General features: G+C 38.4%; 1 protein-coding gene across 6 annotated transcripts in view; it reads right to left on the bottom strand.

Moving 5' to 3' along the window:
* Nucleotides 1-1,004: 1,004 nt before the first annotated feature.
* The window catches only part of ebf1 (EBF transcription factor 1), a 448,211-nt gene continuing 426,692 nt past the window's right edge, over nt 1,005-22,523 (bottom strand). For 5 of the 6 annotated variants that reach the window (XM_008114800.3, XM_008114801.3, XM_003223462.4 and 2 more), the window contains 3 exons: nt 19,676-19,870; nt 19,192-19,260; nt 1,005-4,185 (listed from right to left, as the gene is read on the bottom strand). In XM_008114800.3, the coding sequence (XP_008113007.1) occupies nt 19,193-19,260; nt 19,676-19,870 (263 nt within the window). In that variant the 3' untranslated portion in view covers nt 1,005-4,185; nt 19,192. The remainder of the gene's footprint in view (nt 4,186-19,191; nt 19,261-19,675; nt 19,871-22,523) is intronic. The other variant, XM_008114803.3, reaches the window with a different exon arrangement.

Raw genomic sequence — 22,523 nt, 5'->3', positions numbered from 1 at the left:
AATAAAACCTCTGTTTTTAGAGCTCTTTTTGTAGTTAATTATTTTATCCAATAGCATGGATACAACTGAGAGACATTATCAGCCACTGCAAAAGTAGTCAATTAATTCCCCATACAGTACCAATACATTTGCAGTGGAATTGGAACATCTTACCCACTTTCATAGTGAGGGTGTAGTTTGGACTTACTAAATGCCAGAGGAGTTATATCACATAGTACAAGGGCTGCACTTTATGCTTCTGTAATAGATTCTGTTGTGGTCATTTAAATGAAGGTGAGGGGTGTGTGTGTCTTATACCACAACCAAACTGAGTAAACAAGAATTGCTTTAATTAAGGCCAAGATTCTGTATTACAGAAATGTAGCATGAAATTTCTGAAAGCAGAGCTGCACTGTTTCTTCTCCAGGACTTACCTTTTATCTGCCTCGGTCTTCATTCCACTGCTATTTAGTGTACACCAGAGTTATCAGAGAAGTGTGTCTCTATGTCTCTATAGCAAGAGGTGGAAAGGACACCATTTACCAAGACTTCTTGGTCCTTCAGAGCAATCATACAAGTATCTCATAGCATTTGCCCATATAGGTCACTGTTCTCTATTCCAATTGTTCTTTTAGGTCTCTGGAGCTCCTTGTGAGTTCCTTTTATTGGATGTTGTGCACCAATGAACCTTCAAACATCTCCATAAAAATCGTGCCATCTAAACTCCATATTCTCTGCCTGTAGGTTATTCTTTAATATGAAGATGTTGAGCCAGCTATGTAGATTATTTATGCACTGGAAGCCAAAAATTCACAGCAAGATGGTGATTGCCTTCTAAGTGGAAAATGCTAATTGGGTTTCATTCAATATATCCTAAACTGAGACCCCACCAGCCACTTTTTGCGGCTTCATTTTTCAAAACAGAAGTTGACATATATGGTTGCTGCTGTTGCAATTTCACATTTGGCTGCTACTGCTGCCTTATCAGGATCACATGAAAAAATACATGGCCAAGACAGATGCACTCACAGACAGGAAGTAACTTTAATTAAATATTGTGAAAGTTGAAAAGTTTTTACAGCTTGAATTTCTGCAAAAAAAATTATAACAATCTCTACAGTAGTTAGTTTTCTCTAACAATAGAACTGTACAGTGTTTGTGTCTATTCCAAAAGGTTCAGTTAAGAAGGTGAGAGATTTGTCGATTCAGAGGTGACTTCCGTTTTAGATGCAGTCTGGTACAATGGAGCAGAAGTAGGCATCCTTCACACAACCCAGCCGACACAAGGCTTCACTTTGTCAAGACTGAAAGATGATCGTTTTCCACTTAAAGCCATATTCTGTGAAGAGCAACATCTTTAAGAATCAGATAAAAATCACAGGATCTATTTGGGGCAGGGAGATTTTTAAATATAAATTTCCTTTTATTTCTGGCACACTATAAATACTTGAGGATGGAAACAAATTCTACGTATTGTCAAAGGATCTTTGGACACTGGAAGAGAGGGCTGTACATGTAAATGAGTCTAAATAGGTGCAACTCTGTCTGAATGGGGTTCAGTGGAGGGAATTACTGGACAAAATATGGCTTTAAATTTGATTACATTGCAGTGCCATTGCTTATTATGTGAATTAGAATAAATGCTTGGACTATAGAGAAGCAATACATTGATATGCTTAAATTTTCCAGTTTCTTTACCTGTGAGCGTGTTCACTTTGTTTCATTGGGGAAAAAACCTTCTGCATTTTTCCATCTTTCTCTCCCCCCACCCCAAACCCCACTCCCCTTCCCAAAAGATCACACAGTGACATCTGAGTGAAGCTCATTGCAAAATTCATACAGGAAGCATGCACAGTTGCAGCATTGTTGCTTGTCTAGAAAAAAGTCACATTGTCTTAAGGTAACAAAACAGTTCTTTTGTGCTTTTCAAATTCCTTTTTTTCTCTTAGAATGTTAGTGATGATTGACAGTTCTGGTGCGCAGTACAATGTACAAGTGAAATGAATATGATTTGCATTGTTAAGGCATCCAATCTGCTGGTTTATATTTATGTGAAAGACGGAGAAATATACAAGCAGACAAGAAAGAAAGTATTTTCATTGATTTCTATGAAGTTTCTCCCCATATTTAATGCACAAAAAATGCGTCACTCCAAAGGGGAGAGATTCCATGCATATTAATAGAGTAAAACAGCATTAGATTTCTTTTATAAGCTTCAAAAGCAAAGGATACTTTTTTAAAAATCTACATAACTAAATGCTACAAGAATAATATGCTACTTTTTTGCCATATATTGGGGGAAGGGGGGAACCTTCTTAACTTACAAATAATACAAAAATAGACAATGGCTTTTGGATGAAAATAAAACAAAAATGGAAGCATGGTTTAAAACAATTACTTTAAAAATCCTATAAATGAATTGTATTAAAATCACATTTAAACAGCTAATACACTTGTGAATGACCAAACAAATTAGCACTTTTCACATAGCAAACGTACACAATAAAATAAGCTGGGATGCTGCAGGGAAAAATGCAATGTACAAATTCCAAAGATAAATACATTATTTATATGGATATTTTACAAAATTCTTTTTTTTTTAAAAAAAAAAGCTTTTTTCCTTTAATTTGTTTTGCAAGCATGTGCAATTGTAAAGGTAGTGAGCTTGTTTTGCAAAATATGCAGTAATACTTTGTGTGTGTCTGTGTGTGGTGCGTGAGACTGAAAAGCTCTCTTAAGACATTAAATTGTATAAATAGAACAATAACTTTGGCCAAAAAAATCACAAAAAATCTACAGTATTTATAATGACGTACAAACAGCAACAGCAAATGGGTAAAAGAAGTATTGGGTATTGTGTCTTTTGAGGTGTGATGCCTCTTTGACTATGAACACTTCCCCAAGTAATGAGAGCTACATTCCTGTAAGTAAAGGGTTATTTAACAACCTTCACACAACTCTCTGCCTCTTCACCCTTCTCTTATATTTTATTTTTCTATCAAAAAATCCACAACTTTTTGCAAACTGAAGGGTTGATTGAGACAAAAGTAACTGCAGCTTAAAACAGACATGTCCTTTTGTGTGTTTGTTTGGTTGTGTGTGTGTGCTTTTGGGTCATGCTTGGGGTTGACAGGATGAATTCTGGCTCTGCTTCCTGACCCAAAATTGTGAGGTGGGGAAGACCCTGCAGATTTAAGAAAAATATTTCTGCTGCAAAAATGCCATAAGGTTCACGCTTGTGCCTTTATCTTCCTGCATCAAATCCCAAAGAGGCTGAAACTGCAGGCAGGGAGGTCACTCATGTGGGATAGTCCTGGTATCAACTAAAAATAGAGAGCCATGCTAATCTAATTCTGCAGTTTTTAGCATTGCATCCAGAGGCACTGGGTTTTCCAAGGGTATGCAGGTCCTTCGTTATGCTTTTGTTAATTTTCTGTTTTGCATTATTTACACAATCACCTAAGTACAATATTGTAAGAAAAGAGTGGAGGTGGATGGGAATGTCAAACCATTCTTGTTGCCTTTGACACACAATCCAAAAGAGTGATGTTTGTGTGTATCTGTGTACATCTATGCAGATACACATAAACACACATTTGCAGAGAATGTAAAACCCCAGAAAAGTGGATTGTTGCTGGATAGGTAACACGTATGAGCCAACCTTTAACTGGAACAGTCATTACTGTTCTCAGGAAAAGCAAAAACTCTTAACTGACATTTCTACTTCTGTTCCGTACAAACAATTTTAAATGTTGCCAGTTCATTTCCCCTTACTGTGACCTTTTTTTAAAAAAATTAAAAAGCCTCAAAACAGATTTTAGTGATGGCATTCTTTCTTTCATTATGATTAGTAAAAGATAAATTGTGATCAAGTTAAACATAATTGGATTTGCTTCATGGCATAAAGTAAATATTGCTCCCAAATACTTGGGATGGCCAGCTCAAATTAACACCTTGTGGACTCTGGGTAAACTTCATTATAATGTTGTAATAACAAAACACTTTGTTATTTTTTGTTTTAAAACTGCAGTAATTATGTGATTCTTCCTTTTTTCCCTTTCTTTTTTTCTTTTTTAAAAAAGGCCTGAGTTAAAAGTTCCTCTCTAGGACTTGTGTCAGACGTTGTTCTGGAGCAGAATCCAGCTTCTTCAGTTAGTTCTTCAAGGCAATTCTTTCACATGGGGGGAACTATCATGCCAGAGATAGCTGTTAAAAGGAAGGAGAAAAGGAGAGGGGGGGGGGGGGAGAGAGAGATCACTTAGTGTTAGGAAACATTCATTTCAAACATGTGGTAACAATTGATAATTGGATTGCATATTACATTGGCTCAATATTTGGGAAATGAAATACCTACAGCAACATGCCTACTCTAGAAAAACATGTTTCAGATTAACAAAGTACAGGTTATTTTTTAAAGTGAGGATACGTAGCAAAGCTGAAATACTAAGCATATCTATAAGGACATATGTCCTACGTAAACAAGATAAAATGCTTTATCAGTCCATAATTAGCATCTAGCCTTTCCATATAAGAAATAACATTATCAGTAAATAACCATATTGCTATTGTTCAGGTAGGAGTAAAAGATCATAATTTTCAAAAGTAGTATTTGATTTGTTACTCAGAAAAATGGTCCCTTTTCCCATACTGTATTTCATTTTTCCCCCCAAAGGACAGGAGTAGGGTGGCTATCTTGCCCACATATAACACAAGAACACTAAAAATAGCTAATGGAAGCATCCTGCAAAAATGAGCACATAGCTGCGACAATGTGCTGACACAGAGCTGCTATTAATGTCCACAGTTGTAATTTTAGGAATTCCTCACCAAACATGTATCTCAAGCTACAACTGCCACCTTGATAAAAACAAAATCAAAGCACTGGTCTATTTTTCTAGCACCTCTGTCTGATTGAAAGCAACAATGTGCTCACAGGAGGCCACCTTGAATGGAGTAGAAGGCTCAAGCCTTTTGACCATTAAGTGTTGTGGGTAGCCACAAAATACTTGTGGGCTGATCAAGATCAACCCAGGAAAAGCTGCTTAATGTGGCTGCACATCGGGTTAAAAAAATGGACACTGTTAATAAACTAAGATGTATTCCTCCACTTCTCTCACAATTAAAAATGCCACTGTCTGAAAAAAAGAAAAAGAAATTGCAGCCCTATTTCAATCCATGACACTGTGTTTGTTCTTTTGACATGTCTGCCCTACTGTGGCCTCTGCTTTGGAGTTACTGTTTTAAATATTGTAAAAGGGAAATTACCCCCCCCCCCCACATACACACACACACATATACACCTTATCTCTGAGAAGGACTAAATTAAAAATTTTAAAATATTATTCCAATTTATAACACAACATAAAGCATGAAAACAGCTGCAGAAAGCTGTTCTGATGGTCAAAATGAATAAGTGAAATTGACTTTTTTGGACAATTGCCAGCGACAAACCTTTCCTCCATATACGTAGCCAAGTATGTTTCAGAGTAATCTAAGCAAAATAGCCATTACTACAGTCTGAGGAAAAGTATTAATTTTGCTGCCAATCCTACATCTACTCTCAAACAATTGTATAGAAACATGAAGTTGCCTTATATGGAGCTGCCATAAATAGTGTATCTGGCCAAATATTGTCAATTCTGACTGACAGTATTTGCTTTTTATCACTTACTTGTAAGTGACCAGGATTCATACTTGTAAAGTGACCTGTTTAGCTGCCAAATTTAGACAAGATCAGGTGTGTGCCGGATAATATGTGATATATAATTTCATTCAGTTATCAGACGTTCTAGTCTTAGTATCACATTTGCAAGGATGTGATTGATATCAATTTGAATTTGAATTTAGTTTTGACCTAATTATGATTATTATGACATTTCAATTGATGAAAACATGGTTTACCTGGAAGGAATACTGTCTTCAACCAGTAAACATAACAACTATTTAGTAAGTTTGAAATCTAGCAGCTGCTGATGTTGCCATAATCTATGCATAATGTTGGTAGAGGCTGTAGTCATACTATGAGGCCAACTGAGGAATTTGCTTGAATTGCTATTTGCTACACAGAGTTGCCACCAAAAGGAAGCAGATTGTCACTAGTAGTCACACTAGAGCTTTAAGGAAAACATCATTTTCCCCTCCAAAGGCAGTGTGTTGTGAGAAACAAAGAAGATTACACTCAACTTGAATTAAAATTTTGTTGTCCTCCAAATTTGCTCTACAGCAGATCATGACACAAACGAATCCATCCCACTAAATAATGTTTCAGTTTGAGGCTATTTGCTATCAAATTGAGTTCAGTGGGACTAAATGACTCATACCAATTTTTCCAGTGTAAACAATCTGTAGGTCTCATTATATCTGGAAGGGTCGGTAAAATAATCTAGTTCTATAACTTCCAAAGGCAAAGCCAAAAAGAAACCCATCACTAACACATGCATCAGTACAGCTGGGAGTCACACATGGTTCATGGTGATGGTTGCAACAAAACTGACTCTTTAAAATGTCAGCAACATGGTTATTTGTGAGAGGACATAAAATGAATGCTGGTCTTTAGATTGATGCACTTCATAGACACATGATTTAAAATCAGAGCAGCCATCTCAAACATCTGGGCAAGTGATTTCTTGGGGAAGAACTCAGACCCATGACTTGTTCTAATTCATTATGCTTTAATTACAGCTGCAATAATTTGATAAGAACCAAGTCAAAGTGAAAGACTTGCAGACTTGGTGGGGAGAGTGGGAGGGAATATTTTATACCCAAACATCACCATATGTGCATGAATTACAAGACTAATCAGCAAGGAAAAGGCAGTTTAAGCAAACGGCAAACACTAAATGAAGTAATACAAGAGAAGACAAGAATGTAAAATGTATCCATTCAATTGGGATCGGGCATCCTAAGAATATGACATATTCTGATAGCAAACAGCCATTCCCCTTGAAAATAAACTTGCAGTCTGTCTGCTTTTAGGGGATTCTTCAAATGATCAGAATAAAGCCTTTACAAACAAAAAGGTCTTTAATCTTCAGTGTAAATTTGATTAAATGAACACCTTTTAGAAAAAGAATATATTGGATGACCAATCACAGATTGCACCCTGATCCATTTACCTTTTAAAATTTGAATGTTAAATATTCAAATTCTGACAATAGCAGCAAATATTATTTTAGTGAGACCTTAGAAATCAATTGCTAGTCCAAGAGTTTTGGTTACCACATTCTTAAAACCCCTTTCTTTAAAAACCTTTAGTTCTAAAAGCTAGTTAGGGGAAAATATTTTTATATGCTTATATACTTTATTTATATTCCTCTCTATCTCCCCAAAGGGACTCAGGGCGAATTACAGGGTACATATATGGCAAACATTCAATATCATTATACAATTGACAACAAAGACAGACAGTACATAAACAGAGGCAAGGCTTCCCTCTTTTTTCATCTTCAGCTTCTGGAGGCTGTTCTCTACTCAGCCATGTGAAGGTGGCTGTTGTTTCATTTTCATGCCAAGGATCCTGTTGTCAAGGCTTCCTTTTACCTCCTCACTGAAGCGGTAGCTATTATTTATTTACATTGCTGTTTTCAAACTGCTAGGTAAGCAGAAGCTAAGACTGATGGTGAGAGCTCACCCCGACCTGTGGCTTGAACCGCCAACCTTCTGGTTGGCAAGATCTTCTGTAGTTGGTGGTTTAACCTGCTGTGCTAGCAGCGGCCCCAATGGAAGAACAGTGAAGATGGGGTCATTCTGACCCACTTGCAATGGAAGTTCTAGATCTTAGGGGCAGCCTTAAGGGACACCAAGCTAAGTTTGGTGTCTCTAGACCAGGGGTCCCCAAACTTTTTAAACAGGCGGCCAGTTCATGGTCCCTCAGACCTTTGGAGGGCAGGACTATAGGTTTAAAAAAAAAAAACTATGAACGAATTCCTATGCAGTGCACACTGCACATATCTTATTTTGAAGTAAAATAACAAAACAAGAATAAATACAGCCTCAATGTTAATCATAATCATAATAATAAAAAACTAATAAAGAGGGTTGGAAGAGACCCCTTGGGCCATTTAGTCCAACTTCCTTCTGCCTTTGTGCACCAAAAGCACTAGCAAAGCACCCTTTAATAATTGTTAATTAAATAATAATTAAAATACCATTATAAACAAGCAAAGCTTTGGAAGGCACGCACCAGTCGAGGGAGGAGACGGGAAAGGAGACGGAAAACCCGCACACACCTTCCTTGGCAGAGGAGGAGGGAGCTGCCACCTCAGGGGCCAGATAAATGGCTTTGATGGGTTGCATGTGGCCCCCAGGCCTTAGTTTGGGGACCTGTGCTCTAGACCAGGGGTCCTCAAACTTTTTAAGCCGAGGGCCGGTCCACAATCCTTCAGACTGTTGAGGGGCCGGATTATCATTTGAAAAAAAAAATACAAACAAATTCCGATGCACACTGCATATGTCTTATTTGTAGTGCAAAAACAACAACAACAACAACAACAAAAGAACAATACAATATTTTTTAAAAAAACAATTTTAACCAACATACATTTATCAGGATTTCAATGGGAAGTGTGGCCCTGCTTCTGGCCAGTGAGATAGTCAAGTTAATTAGGGTTGTTGTTGTTGTTGTTGTGTGCCTTCAAGTCATTTCAGACTTTGGGTGAGCCGAAGTCTAAAATTTATTTATTTATTTATTTATTTATTATTTACTGCATTTATTTATTACATTTGTATCACACCCTTCTCACCCCAAAGGGGACTCAGAGTGGCTTACAAGTACATACAATATATTATATTATTAGCATAGCACAATATTAGCTTTATATATTACTATATTGAACTATACCACTATACTGTAATATTATTAGTAATATTATATGTAATATAGAATATATAATTAATATTATTATATGGTATTATTATTCGTGTTATATTGAATTACATCATAATATTATTATCAATATTATATGTATTATATGTATATACAATATATTATATTATAAAACTGAGGGCGGGGGCCAGGTAAATGACCTCGGAGGGCCGCATCCGGCCCCCGGGCCTTAGTTTGGGGACCCCTGCTCTAGACATTCAGGACTCCCTATACATGCAGCAGGTGGGGATCTAAACCATCCCAGCCCAATCCAGCATTCACCACTCTGAATTGGGTGGGATATGTGGCCAGAATAAATCCATCTTGAGAAATAGGCTTCTCCCAAGAATTTCAGGACACAGAAGAAATGTCTATGGCTCCATCTACATGGCCATATAATTCACTTTCTGAAACCAGATTATCTGATTTGAGCTGGATTATATGGCAGTATAGATCCTGCCTATGATAGCTTGAACATAAACCACATAGTGTTTAATCAGATTAATAGCCATTGTAGCTGTTGTAGCAGGAATTATATGGTCTCTATAACCAGCCACATTTAACAATTTAGCTATTCTTTGTACCAACTCAAATTTCTGAACTGTCTTGAAATGTATGGTAGAACATGTATGAGTAATCCAAATAGGAAATATTCATTTTGCCCTCTCTGAGACTATCGGTAGTTTGAATAATAATAATAACAACAACAACAACAACAACTACTACTACTACTACTACTACTACTACTACTTCATTCTTATATCCCGCCCCATTTCCCCAAAGGGACTCGGTGCAGCTTACATGGGGACCCAGCCCAGTGGAACAAAAATTAAAATACAACACCATAAAATATGTATACATTGAAAAGCATAACCACATAAAACATGTAAACTACATCTGTCAGTCCCACTCAGGATGCCAATTATCTGGGATGCTGACAATTGTAGCTGCAAACATCTAAAGGGGCCAAATTGGGAAATGTCAATCTTCTCCTTGGCATAGAGAACCCAGGCAATATTGTGACTTGTTATATAAGGAGACATTAAAATGTTATACACTTGGCTTTATTTATTTACAACATTTTTACCCCACCTTTCTCACCCCAGAGGACTCAAGGCGGCTTACAACACCTGGCAAGATTCAATGCCAAACAATCAATAAAATTAACCACACATTTAAACCATTAACAGTAATCAGTAAAAATACATTATACAAACATTAAAAAGCATTAAAACATATAAATTACTTAATTCCATTCTTCCAAGAACCTTGTACATAGACCTTAATTCAGACCGTGTCAATATTTGCTTACTCATGAAATGCTTGTGCACAAAGCCATGTCTTTATATTCTTCCTGAAGCCCAGAAGGGTCAGGGCCTGCCGGATGTTACTGATGAGGGTGTTCCACAGCCAAGGAGCCACCACTGAGAAGGCCCTGTTCCTCGTTCCCACCAGCCGCGCCTAAGAGGCTGGTGGGACCGAGAGCAGGGCCTCTCCCGACAATCTTAGCGTTCTTGATTGTTCATAGGAGGAGATACGTTCGGACAGGTAAGTTGGACCAGAACAGTTTAGGGCTTTGTAGGTCAAAACCAGCACTTTGAATTGGGCTCGGTAGCATATCGGTAGCCAGTGCAGCTGGCATAACAGTGGAGTAGTATGCTCCCTGTATGTTGCCCCAGTTATCAATCTGGCTGCCGCCCGTTGTACTAATTGGAGCTTCCGGGCTGTCTTCAAAGGCAGCCCCATGTAAAGCACATTGCAGTAATCCACATTTAAGGCTTCAACCTTTGTGGATTTAATGATTTGTAGATTTCCAGTGTGATTCTATGGTTAGTTTGTGATAGAAGTTCTCGCAGGTTTAAAAAAATAGCTTTTTATTAGCAGTTTTCCCACTTTTACAGGGGATCCAGGACTCACAACCCCAGCAAATGTGGAGGCCTGTAGTGTGCCAAACTGACAAAAACAAGCATTATACTATGATTTTCTGTCCATTTCAACAAGGGACAGAAAGAAAATTTGCACTTTGCTTTGGCTTGTACATTTCCAAAAATAAAGTGTGCAGCATCAATGTATATACTTTATTCTACAGACGGATAAACATGTATAATTGAAATAAATGCTTCAGGTATTAAGGGAACATTGTATACAATAAGTAAACTGCACAAAAATACTTAATTTTTTAAAAAATGGGATGCAAGTTGCGGAATATTTTTAGAACTGGACTGACTTATAGAGAAAAGATGGAACCATTGTAATCTTTAGGTCTACTACGCCCTTCCTGCTGAAGATTCTTCATTCAAATCCATCACCACTAAGATGATAGGCATATAGAAGCAACCAGTAGACAATAAAGCATTGTTGTAAATTTCCTGTACTGGGCATTTGTGGTAACTGTACTATAATTTTCTAAGCAAAGATGATTCATCCTTTTAGGAAAGTTTAGCATTTCCAGTAGATAAAATGCAAGAGACAGTGCCAATGGAAGAGAAATATCATAAAATACAGTACACAAATAGGTTTTTCAAAGAACAGCTATCATTATTATTACTGAAGAAGCCTAATACTTCTGAATTAAATTACAAGTCAAAAGGCAGAATGACATTCTGAATTTCTTCCTGCTTAAAAGGTTTCATATTTCCATTCTGCCAGGGTCTTATCATGCTACTTTTGTGCTTTAAGTGCCTCATGTAACAAGACCACCCAGGCTTTTTCTAGGTTCAATGTGAAATGCTTCTAAAAAGGAAAATCACCAGATCCCTCTAAACCTGACAGAAGATATATATGGAATTATTTCTATGATTATTATCACTATTGTGGATTTTTGTTATTGTGTCCTGTGTGAAGATGTTGTATTACTGGGTTGAGTGGATGTGGAATGAAAGTAAATTCGTTGTTGAAAACAACTGTACAATATGCCTGCTATTTAGTGAAGACTTTGCTGGCTTCTAAATAGCAGAAGCAAAATTTTGTGGATCTCTGAAGTATTCAGAGGCCACAAAGAGAGAACCCCAGACTCTCCTTTCCCATGGTGTTAAGTAATAACAAACTTTACTGCATACACTGCATACACTGGGCACTTTTAGCCTCACCTCAGGGGATCAAAAGGACCTGTCTATCTTAGTTGTACTCTTATATTAGAAGATGGAGATGCTAACAAAATTATGATGAAGGCTGATGTCAGTTTGGGATGTGACATGTGTAGTGATTAATGAGCAATCTTTACTAAGGATATGTGACAGCCGTCCCTCTATTTTCAAGAAGTGGAGGTCTGCCTGCTGGCACTTCACACTTGAGGTACTTATTCCCAAAATAGATACCGTTTTTGCAAAGGATACCTGAATCACTTTTATATTACACACGAGAATCATAACCACAATTTTATAGTATATATTTCCTATTTAAATCACAATCAGTTGTGACTGGCTTGCATCACTGCTATGCATTGGATTGAAATTTTGTTTAACAATATAATGCCTTGTTGAGTAAGCTATTTCTCCTCTCCTTGAGACCCTAAAATATTTAAAAACCTGCTGCCTAGTCTTGACCATTATGGGGAAAATGCAGCTGCAGCTCTTCTTACCTGCTCCTCCCATTGCCTTTTCATTCTTTCCATCCCATACACCAAAAGGCACAAAGAGTTCAACAGATGAGACTCAGTTGCCCTATCTCTTACTTTAGGAAGTGAACCATGCTGTAAGCTGGATGCCCCAACCAAGAATGGCTAACCAGGGCACACATGCCTGCTTTCAACCTCATCATATTGATGAGTTTTCATGGGGCAATTTGCTAGCCTCTGTGGTGAATCAGCAGGTCCACACGGCTTCCCCCTGGAACATGGAGGCCTCCCGTGTTCTAGGTATAGCATCATAGGACACTTGCTTCCCAGTTGATCAGTGAAGCGCCCCCCCCCCAGAAGTGAATATGCATTGTGTGATGGGTGGCGTGGGACTCAGTGAATCAACTGTTGCACAAGCATCCTATGACGCTTACAAAGACACATATGATGAAGTACCCAGTTTTGTTGACCATTTGTTGAATCAAATGTTGCATCTTTGTTCATCGATGTTTTTCACTGATGTGTTCTGATAGAGATATTTCTTCTTTATTTACTTGCATTATTAGGCATTTTTAACCCCTGGGATTATTTTTTGGCAGTATGTTTTTTAATTCAGCCCAAAATGCTTTCCATTTTAACTCTTATCTGGTAAATCTCTAGACATATCAGTTTCTTAGTGCTACTTTTGCAGTCATACAGACTCCTTTGGGTCCATAAGGATATAATAGGGGAAATAAATAAAACAAACCATTAAGAAATAAATACTAGGTTGGTGCTTTATGACATCAGAGCATGGAAGGCACTTGTCATCACTGAACTGAAGACAAACAGTGGTCTACTACTCCTGGAACAGCAGCATCATGACAACTTAAGTTCTAGGAGAATTTGCAATATATCAAGTCTCAGGATGTTGTCACTTAAACGTAACAGTGAGCTTGAAGATTGTAGATTTACAATGCACTTCATAACAATAATGAAGTAAGTGATACATAGGGTCACTGTTAAATTGGTTGTTTTTCAGAATATGTGAACTCAACATCATCATACTAGAGCATGGATCCACTTTAAATCCCGTTTCTGCCTCCTGCAGAATTCTGGGGTTTGTAGTTTAGTGAGGCCCAGGACCTCTCTGGCTGTGCAGTTTAAAGGCCCCTCTATAAAAATGACATGCCCCAATATTCTGCAGGAGGCAGAAACTGGTTTTAAGGTGGATTCATGCTCTAGTGTGATGAGGTTTGTTGAGTAGCTTGGAAAGTTGTAAACACCAGAGATGGATCTAAACATTGATGAACACTTAGTTAATATAAATGCCCACTTTGACAATATAGGTCAAGTAAGCTTAAATGTGATGATACTATAATTTAAAATATATTATCTGATGGGAGACATCTACCTAGGCCAATACCACAATACACCATGAGCTTACCCATGCCATGTAATATACTGTGAAGGAGTTTTTAACCAGTTTAGAACTACTAGAATAGTGGTTCCCAAACTTATTTGGCCTACCGCCCCCTTTCCAGAAAAAATATTACTCAGTGCCCCCCTTCCCATGGCTTATAGGGGTGGGTGTGGCTACTGTTCAAGGGGGCGGGGCTGAGCCTCCCCCCTAGTCCAAGATGCAGGGCTGGGAGGGGGAGGTGGCCGGGGTCACAAATGGGCGGCCAGGACTGGGATAGGCGGAGTTATGAGCTCTGAGGCAAGGCTGAGCTCTATCCCTGTCCCGCAGCGCCTGCCAGGACACAGGGGGTGGGGCTAGAGGAGGGGGCAGGGCCTCTTCCCAAGTGCCTGATGGGGCTGAACTTCTATAGCCTGCCCCCATGTTCTAACAAGCACCTCAGGGGAGGTATGCAGAGGCTCAGCCCTGTCTCACGCTCTTGGGAAGAGGCCCTGCCCCCACCCCAGCCCCGCCCTTTAGTCCTAAAAGGCCTCTCAGGAGAGGTATAGAGGCTCAGCCCTGTCTTGGGCTCTTGGAAGGAGGCCCCGCCCCCTTCCCTAGCTCAGCCCTGTGTCCCAACAAGTGCCTCAGGAGACATATAGATTCTCAGCCCTGTCTCGGGTTCTCGGGAAGAAGCCACACCCCTCCCCTGGCTCCGCCCACGCATCCTAATAGGTGCCATCACCACCCCCCTGGATCGCTGCAGTGTCCATCAGAGGGCGGAAGCGCCCACTTTGGGAATCATTGTACTAGAAGGTCTGGTAACCAAAGCCCTAGCACAGGGTGGTATTGCTCAATGAAATGTGTGATTTATCCCTTCCATATACACACATCTCTTCAGCTGAACAAGGGCTATGAAAACCTCACATGTGTAAAATGTGCACAGCAACACTGAAGTGGCATGATCTGTAGGTTTACTGACACAAAGAATGGCTATTTACTGGAAGACACTTCTCTTAACAGATAGTATTTTGTTACAATCATAGAAAATTATTCCATGATAACATTAACATTAGGTCTTCCAACAAAATACATTAGCAAAAGTTATTTTCTTTAGGCCTCCCATAATTTGAAGGTTTGAAAAGAAAAGTTTACTATTCTGAATGTAAAATAACAGAAGTATTATTTTTAAAACCAAGAAATTGTGTTGGTTACTTTTTTTTCAGCTTCCGAGGGCTCAGAGCTACATTTCACCTCATGTGAACATGAGATTTCTGGCTCTTGGCATCTGGACACTGTGCAATCCCTTGGGTTGTACCTACAAATATTCCTTTGAACATGGGGTATGTTTATATTGAGAAATACAATGGTAATCCCAAGGGATCAGAACAAATCTTCTGCATCACTCGGTACAATTTTTTTAATCTGCCCATATGAGACTAAAAATCTAAACCCAAAATTAAAAGGAAAATGTTCAATTAATGCATTTTTATTTTCTTTACATGCAATTTCCTCACCACAGCTTCTATACAAACATTATTTATTACAGGGGTATCTTGCACAGATCAGTTTTCTTGTAGACCACACACATTAAAGTAAAAAACAAAACATCTTGTTTTACTCTAAAGATTTATGCTGTCAGTTTTCCATCTTCTGATACAGTCAATCAAATTATTCAGAGTATAAGGATACTTGATGTAGCATTTATCTTTAGGCATGAAAATGCTTTTTTAATGTCACCCATTCTGGTGTACCATTGAATACTGAGGGTGTTATTTCCTCTATAAATACAAGCGGTCTTCTCACTTTTGGAAACTCATGGCCTAACTCAGATAATCTCTAATACATTGTATACATTTTGCAGTTCTTAAAGAACTCTTAGAAGAAAAGGCTTAATATGAGAGAAAGGAGTATTTGCTGTTTGTCATATGCTATTTTAGTAGATAGCCGGAAGAAAGGAAAGATATAAAACCTCAGCTCTAGGAGGATGAACTACAGCATGCCTCAGTAACCCTTTCTTCCTCCAGCACAGATTAAGGCAGCTGGTGATAATGAGAACCCTTCTTGTGTAAGTAAGCATGAAAATGTACACTCCTCTCAGTGCTTTAGTGTGTGATGCAGTAATTATGAGGGAGAGTAAAGCACAGTAGGGCAGCCGCACAACAGAACAAACTAAACAGTGAAACAGGGAATTTTGATCTTATGATATATATGGTCTAGCAGTTGACTGAATGTTTCAGTGTATATATGAAAAATGAGTTGAGAATATGCATACATCCTCCTTTTTAATTTCTGTTCAGCACTGCAATATATATGCTGGGAAGATTTGTACACAGAAATTTGAGTCTCTCAGAAGGTTTATATAGTATGCTGATAAAGTGTCAGTGTGAGTTAAGTGAACATCTCAGGAACAAAGCAGGAAAGTTGAAGGTGGGTTCAAAATAAGATTTTGAGCTGAGAAATGATATGGCATGACAATGCCAAGATGCTCTGGAACAAAACAGATATTTGCCAAGATATTTACCAAGATAGTCTAAATGTCACCTGCTTTAGACAATAACATCGCAAGCAAACCTAACACACTGCAACTGACCTAGAACTGATCTGGGTACATTTGTTATACACATAAGCTTCCTGGGAAATTTTCCTAGAACTGGACAAAAGGTTTTAAAAAATCAAATAGAAAAACCCATTTGTGAGTGCCAATCTCCATTTCAACTATACATTTGCAAATGGTAATCTTTTCTAACACTTTTTAAAAAAGAAAAAGTGGAGAGTGTTCAAAGCCTAAGTGTGGCATAACAAAGGGAAGGACTTGCTGTTCATTTTCTTAGAAGTAAAAAATTCCACAGGGTTAAGGTAGCTCCTTCGGTAAGGTTAACCCACTCTCTGATTTTTAGCATTTGGTTTAATGATTTTTTTCTATATGGACTCTACATATTTATAGAATCATAGAATCATAGAATCATAGAATAGTAGAGTTGGAAGAGACCTCAAGGGCCATCTAGTCCAACCCCCCGCTAAGAAGCAGGAAATCGCATTCAAAGCACCCCCGACAGATGGCCATCCAGCCTCTGCTTAAAAGCCTCCAAAGAAGGAGCCTCCACCACGGCCCGGGGGAGAGAGTTCCACTGCCGAACAGCCCTCACAGTGAGGAAGTTCTTCCTGATGTTCAGGTGGAATCTCCTTTCCTGTAGTTTGAAGCCATTGTTCCGTGTCCTAGTCTGCAGGGCAGCAGAAAATAAGCTTGCTCCCTCCTCCCTATGACTTCCCCTCACATATTTGTACATGGCTATCATGTCTCCTCTCAGCCTTCTCTTCTGCAGGCTAAACATGCCCAGCTCTTTAAGCCTCTCCTCATAGGGCTTGTTCTCCAGACCCTTAATCATTTTAGTTGCCCTCCTCTGGACGCTTTCCAGCTTGTCAGCATCTCCCTTCATCTGCGGTGCCCAAAACTGGACACAGTATTCCAGGTGTGGTCTGACCAAGGCAGAATAGAGGGGGAGCATGACTTCCCTGGATCTAGACGTTATTCCCCTATTGATGCAGGCCAAAATCCCATTGGCTTTTTTAGCTGCCGCATCACATTGTAGGCTCATGTTTAACTTGTTGTCCACGAGGACTCCAAGATCTTTTTCGCACACACTGCTGTCAAGCCAGGCGTCCCCCATTCTGTATCTTTGATTTCCATTTTTTCTGCCGAAGTGAAGTATCTTGCATTTGTCCCTGTTGAACTTCATTTTGTTAGTTTCGGCCCATCTCTCTAGTCTGTCAAGATCGTTTTGAATTCTGCTCCTGTCTTCTGGAGTGTTAGCTATCCCTCCGAGTTTGGTGTCATCTGCAAACTTGATGATCGTGCCTTCTAACCCTTCGTCTAAGTCGTTAATAAAGATGTTGAACAGAACCGGGCCCAGGACGGAGCCCTGCGGCATTTAACTGCTATCCATTACATCATGCACCTCCTGCTACAGCACCAAGCAAGCAAACAAAACACTTGTATCACTGGGTATCACTGTCTTTTAGTGCAGTGGTTCTCAACCTGTGGGTCCCCAGATGTTTTGGCCTTAAACTCCCAGAAATCCAAGCAGCTGGTAAACTGGCTGGAATTTCTGGGAGTTGTAGGCCAAAACATCTGGGGACCCTCTGGTTGAGAACCACTGTCCTAGGGCTACTGCCAGCCTATTTTGTGTGTGTTGGTTGCCACAACTCACACAAAAAGTTGTTTGAGACAGCATTAGTTACCACAACCGACTTGGGTGGAATGATGCCCTGGTTATGTTATATAATTGTAGAGAAATTCAAGAACATAGCTCTTGTACTTTGTTTTAAAAAAGTGTTTGTAAAAAAAAAACCTTTTAAAATCCCCAAAAATCAATAGATGAGTGAAATGTTCCGAAACTTGGTGGCTAACAGTGGTAAATATGTTCTACCATTGTAGCAAGTTTCACACCAATAGCTCTAATAATGAGTGCAAAGGAGCCCCGGAAGTTCCCTCTGTGCAATTACTTAACGAAATAGTAAAAACTAATTTGTTACTCTTGTTATAGTAACAAAATGGACACGTATGATATTGTAGAAACACTTCAGAAACAACTCACCGGCGTCTCCTAATTTTGTAATGAGTATTGAAACATTTTTTTTTCATCAAATGCACAGGCCTAGTATAGATCCTAACTTTTTCATTTTCCAAGATAGTTCTTGCTAAAGTATAGCATAGAGAATAACAATTCAACTATATTACAGAAGATGAATTCTTCCAGTTACCTGGGATAAATCCTTTTCTGCTATAAGGAGTTAACGAGCAATGTGCTATTATGGTTCAGATCTTTGTCTCACTGCTCCCTTTTGGAGAAAAGTTTACCATCTAGGAATACTGGGACACCACGATGCTCTCCTGACTTAAGGGTTGCCCCAATGAGACTGGAAAAGTGGAATGAAATAACAGTATGACCCTTTGAGATGTGACCCTTTGAGGACTCCTGGCATGGGCTCCCTTGAATTCACTGAATGCTGAAGGCTGGTACATAGACACACATATAAACTAAAAAATTATATTCATGCAATCGCTCTAAATGTGAACTAACACAGTAGAGAAAAGGAAAGACATCAGTGAAAATCTATGGGATGATGCAGAAGTGAAGTTCGCCAACAATTGAAGAGGGCACACTTTGCATAATAAATTAGTTTACATGCAGTGTATTATTCTTAAGGCATTAATGTCACATAAGGTAAAAACAGGGAGAACTTTAAATAAATGCACAATGTGCCATCTATATTGAATGATAGCCCATCATATGCAAACCAGTCTGTGCTGAACCCACACAAATGTTGCTGCTATTAGTGATGATTTTGCACATGTGGACATGACAAAGGAAAAACAAACTAAAAAAAGGAAGGGAAGATCAACTAACGTACTTCAGGAGAAGGCCAGACCCTGGAGAGACCCTGAAGTGGAGAACTTGCTAGAGTCCACAAAAGACTGGTCTGATAAAAGACAACAACAGGGAATAAGAAAGGAAAAAAGAGAAAGGCTGGTGTTAGTAAGCTGCAATAATTACTCATTTTAAGCAAAAACTCAGACCATGCTTTTAAGACACATCTCAGGAGTTCAACAGAGCAAAATCAGCAATCTGTTTTGCAAAGCAAAGCAAAGAAAAAAGTATCAGCAACTTAAGGAGATCTGAATCCTACTGTTAATCTCAACTAGAGTAGACCCATTAAAATTGATGGAACTAATGAAATTGTTCCATTCAGATTTTGTGAGTCTACTCTCACTGGGATTAGAAATAGGATTTGGGCCAGGAATTATAGGCCTTACACCAGATTGCAGGTCTGTTACTGTTTTGTCAAGGTGAAAAAAAAGGTGCTGTAAAATAATAACATGCCAGGATTGGCCTACCTTGGAGGCTATTCCCATTGGTGCTGGTACAGGTGGGGGGAGGAGAAGTCTGCGGTCTAACGACAGGGGCAAATGCACTCTTCTGTTTCACTGCTGAAACCATGTTGGCTGGTGAGAAGGAGAAGATCCCAGAGGAACTGCTACAGTTAGAAGGGAGACTAGTGGAGGAAGCCATTGTTGGGCTTGATGGCACAACTAGAGGGAGTGGAAAAAGAACAAAGAGGAAATATTCTTGTCAAGCCTGCGAATCTAAAGTCCATGGGCTTGGCTAGCAGTAAGTCTTGCTCAACAGATGTCCTGCATCCTTGGTGTTCTCAGCATTTCCCCTTAACATGATCTATGTGATGTGGGTTTATGATAGACTCTTATTCCAGGGATAATTTCAGAAATATTGGCCATGTGGAAACAGGCCACATCAGGTCTTGTTCTTTTACAAATATTGTCTTAAGATCCCAACTCTAGTCTAGTGGACTCTGGAGAAGTAGACATTGCATCTGTGGTGAAGAACAATTTCTTCCTCCTGTGACCATCCTCTGAAGATAATATCAGAACAGAGGAGACTAGAAGAGATCTTCAAAGGTACACTTTCATCACAATTTGCGCTCCCATAGTCCTCTTGAGACCTAAGGATTGCTCATTAAAGGCCTAGGGCAGGCTTACAGCCCTTCAGCTCCCAGGTTTCCTGACCATTGGACAAGCTGGCTAGGGCTTCTGGGAGTTGGAGGCCTAAACACCTGGAGGACCATCAATCATGCAGGCCTGCTTTAGAAGGACAATTCTGGGACCATTATGACATCTAATAAAACAATTAAATCTATTTTTTTCATACTTGGTTTTTATCTTTTTCTCTTATAAATGAATTCAAGTCAGGCTTTGAGAAGTCAAATTCAAGAAGAATACATATAATGAAATGCTGAAGTCATCTTTAACTAATTAGTAAAAAGATGATAGTAACAGGTCACATATGGATGGTTTTGACAGCACCATATATTCTTAAAATCCCATCCCATCTCTTTTTATAGGGACAGTTATATGTTTTCATGCAGGAAAAAAACATATCTAAAACAGACCAAATCCTGAAATGCTTTTTTTTAAAAATGTTTCAGTGATAAAACGTCAATCATTTTTCTGTTTACAATATTGTGTTTAGTACACAATATTATTCATGACTAAGACTGCAGTCATATCCCGAGTAATACCTACTAAACAAGATATTAGCTGTTTAGAAATAAAATGTATAGGATATACTTCAGTTCAGCTCACCCTCATTTGGGAATAAATCCACTGAATGCAGAGGAGTTGATGCCTATATAAAAAGGCACCAACCTATTCTTATAATGCTGCAATTCTATGAAAACTTAATTTTGAATGTTTGGGATTTAAATGACTAAGCATGCATAGGAACAGACTTAAAACATTTTTCAGTGTTATTTGAATTGCTTCTGGGATGCTTCCATGGACCATTCATATTGCTGTTAATCAAAAGGCACTGGGCACATATGCCATCTTTCACTCTTTAGCTGACTTTTTCTTTGCTTTAGTAGGGGAAAAAAGTAATTAAGAAGTTCTACCAAAAATCCTGTGAATATTACAAATGGAAGGCATATGAGTCAGGCTGATTGCACCCATGATTCCATGAATCAGAGTAATGGTCCCCTTGGGGAGATAGGGTGGGTTATAATTAAAGTATTTATTATTATTATTATTATTATTATTATTATTATTATTATTATTATTATTATGGTACCAAATCTATGTGACCCAAATTAGCCTGAAATTGGCGCCTTTTTTTTTCAAGCATAAGGTTTTTGGTTTGAAATGCCAAAGTAGCAGCAAATATGTCTTGTGGGGAAGACAATGATGCTGACTGGTGTATTCAACACTTACATTTAGAATAGCTCTCTTCCCTTTCTTTATATAGAAGTATCAAAATACTTCAGATTATTGACTTTCATGACTATGAAAAAAAAACCAGAAGATCTGTAACACTGACCATTTTTCCAGCTTGTTTAGAAACGATTTATGCTCAGAGTGGTTTATGAATAATTAAGTGGCAGGGGAATAAAAATTCAAATCATCTGAGCTTTAGAGTATGAGTTTATTTGCATCTGTGTAGATAAATATCAAATTCTCAGAATCCCTGTGCCAGAATCTGATATCATATTTGTGAACACTGAGGAAATCAATTAATGGAAATTAAATGTTCAAAGTTTCACAGTCAGACAGATAAAATCTTGGTCTAAAGTCACTTCATATCCGCAAGCACTTGTTAAGGCAGAGGAATCAAAGCACCTAAATTGAATTGCTACTATACAGCAATTAGTTTATTGATTTAATTAAAAATGCCACCTTTCTAATTCTCAGGTCATGATTGAAACATATTTGAATTGAATGCATTTGCTATTGACAGAACAGCAGAATCTAACAGGAAAAATCTCCCAAGGTGATTGTTGCTGTTCATTATAGTAGCAATAACAATATGGAAAGTAATATAAAGGCACAACGTAATAGGAAGACACACTTCAGATGTAGAATATATTTAGGATCATGAAAAGTGCATTGCTAAAATACTTAATGAATTAAAAACAAGATGTAGGGGAAACTCACTACAGAGGACAGCTTTTACATTTAAAATGTTTGGGGAGTTTTGTTATAGCTAAAAATATTATTATATTGCTATCGGAATTTATAAGCATTCCTAGCTTATGTCATTCTGTTTTATCTTCTTTTTTTAGATGTAAGGAGCATTGAGGAAAGCAGCCTCTTGAATTCTGTCAAACTGAATCATATCATTCAGTTCTATTCAATTATATCATCTTTTAATTTTTTTTATAATGAGCAGCATGTT

This window comes from Anolis carolinensis, chromosome 2, assembly GCF_035594765.1.
Source record: "Anolis carolinensis isolate JA03-04 chromosome 2, rAnoCar3.1.pri, whole genome shotgun sequence".
Lineage (NCBI taxonomy): Eukaryota > Metazoa > Chordata > Lepidosauria > Squamata > Dactyloidae > Anolis > Anolis carolinensis.
The sequence above is the reverse complement of the archived record's forward strand: the minus strand, read 5'-3'. Positions and strand labels throughout refer to the sequence as shown.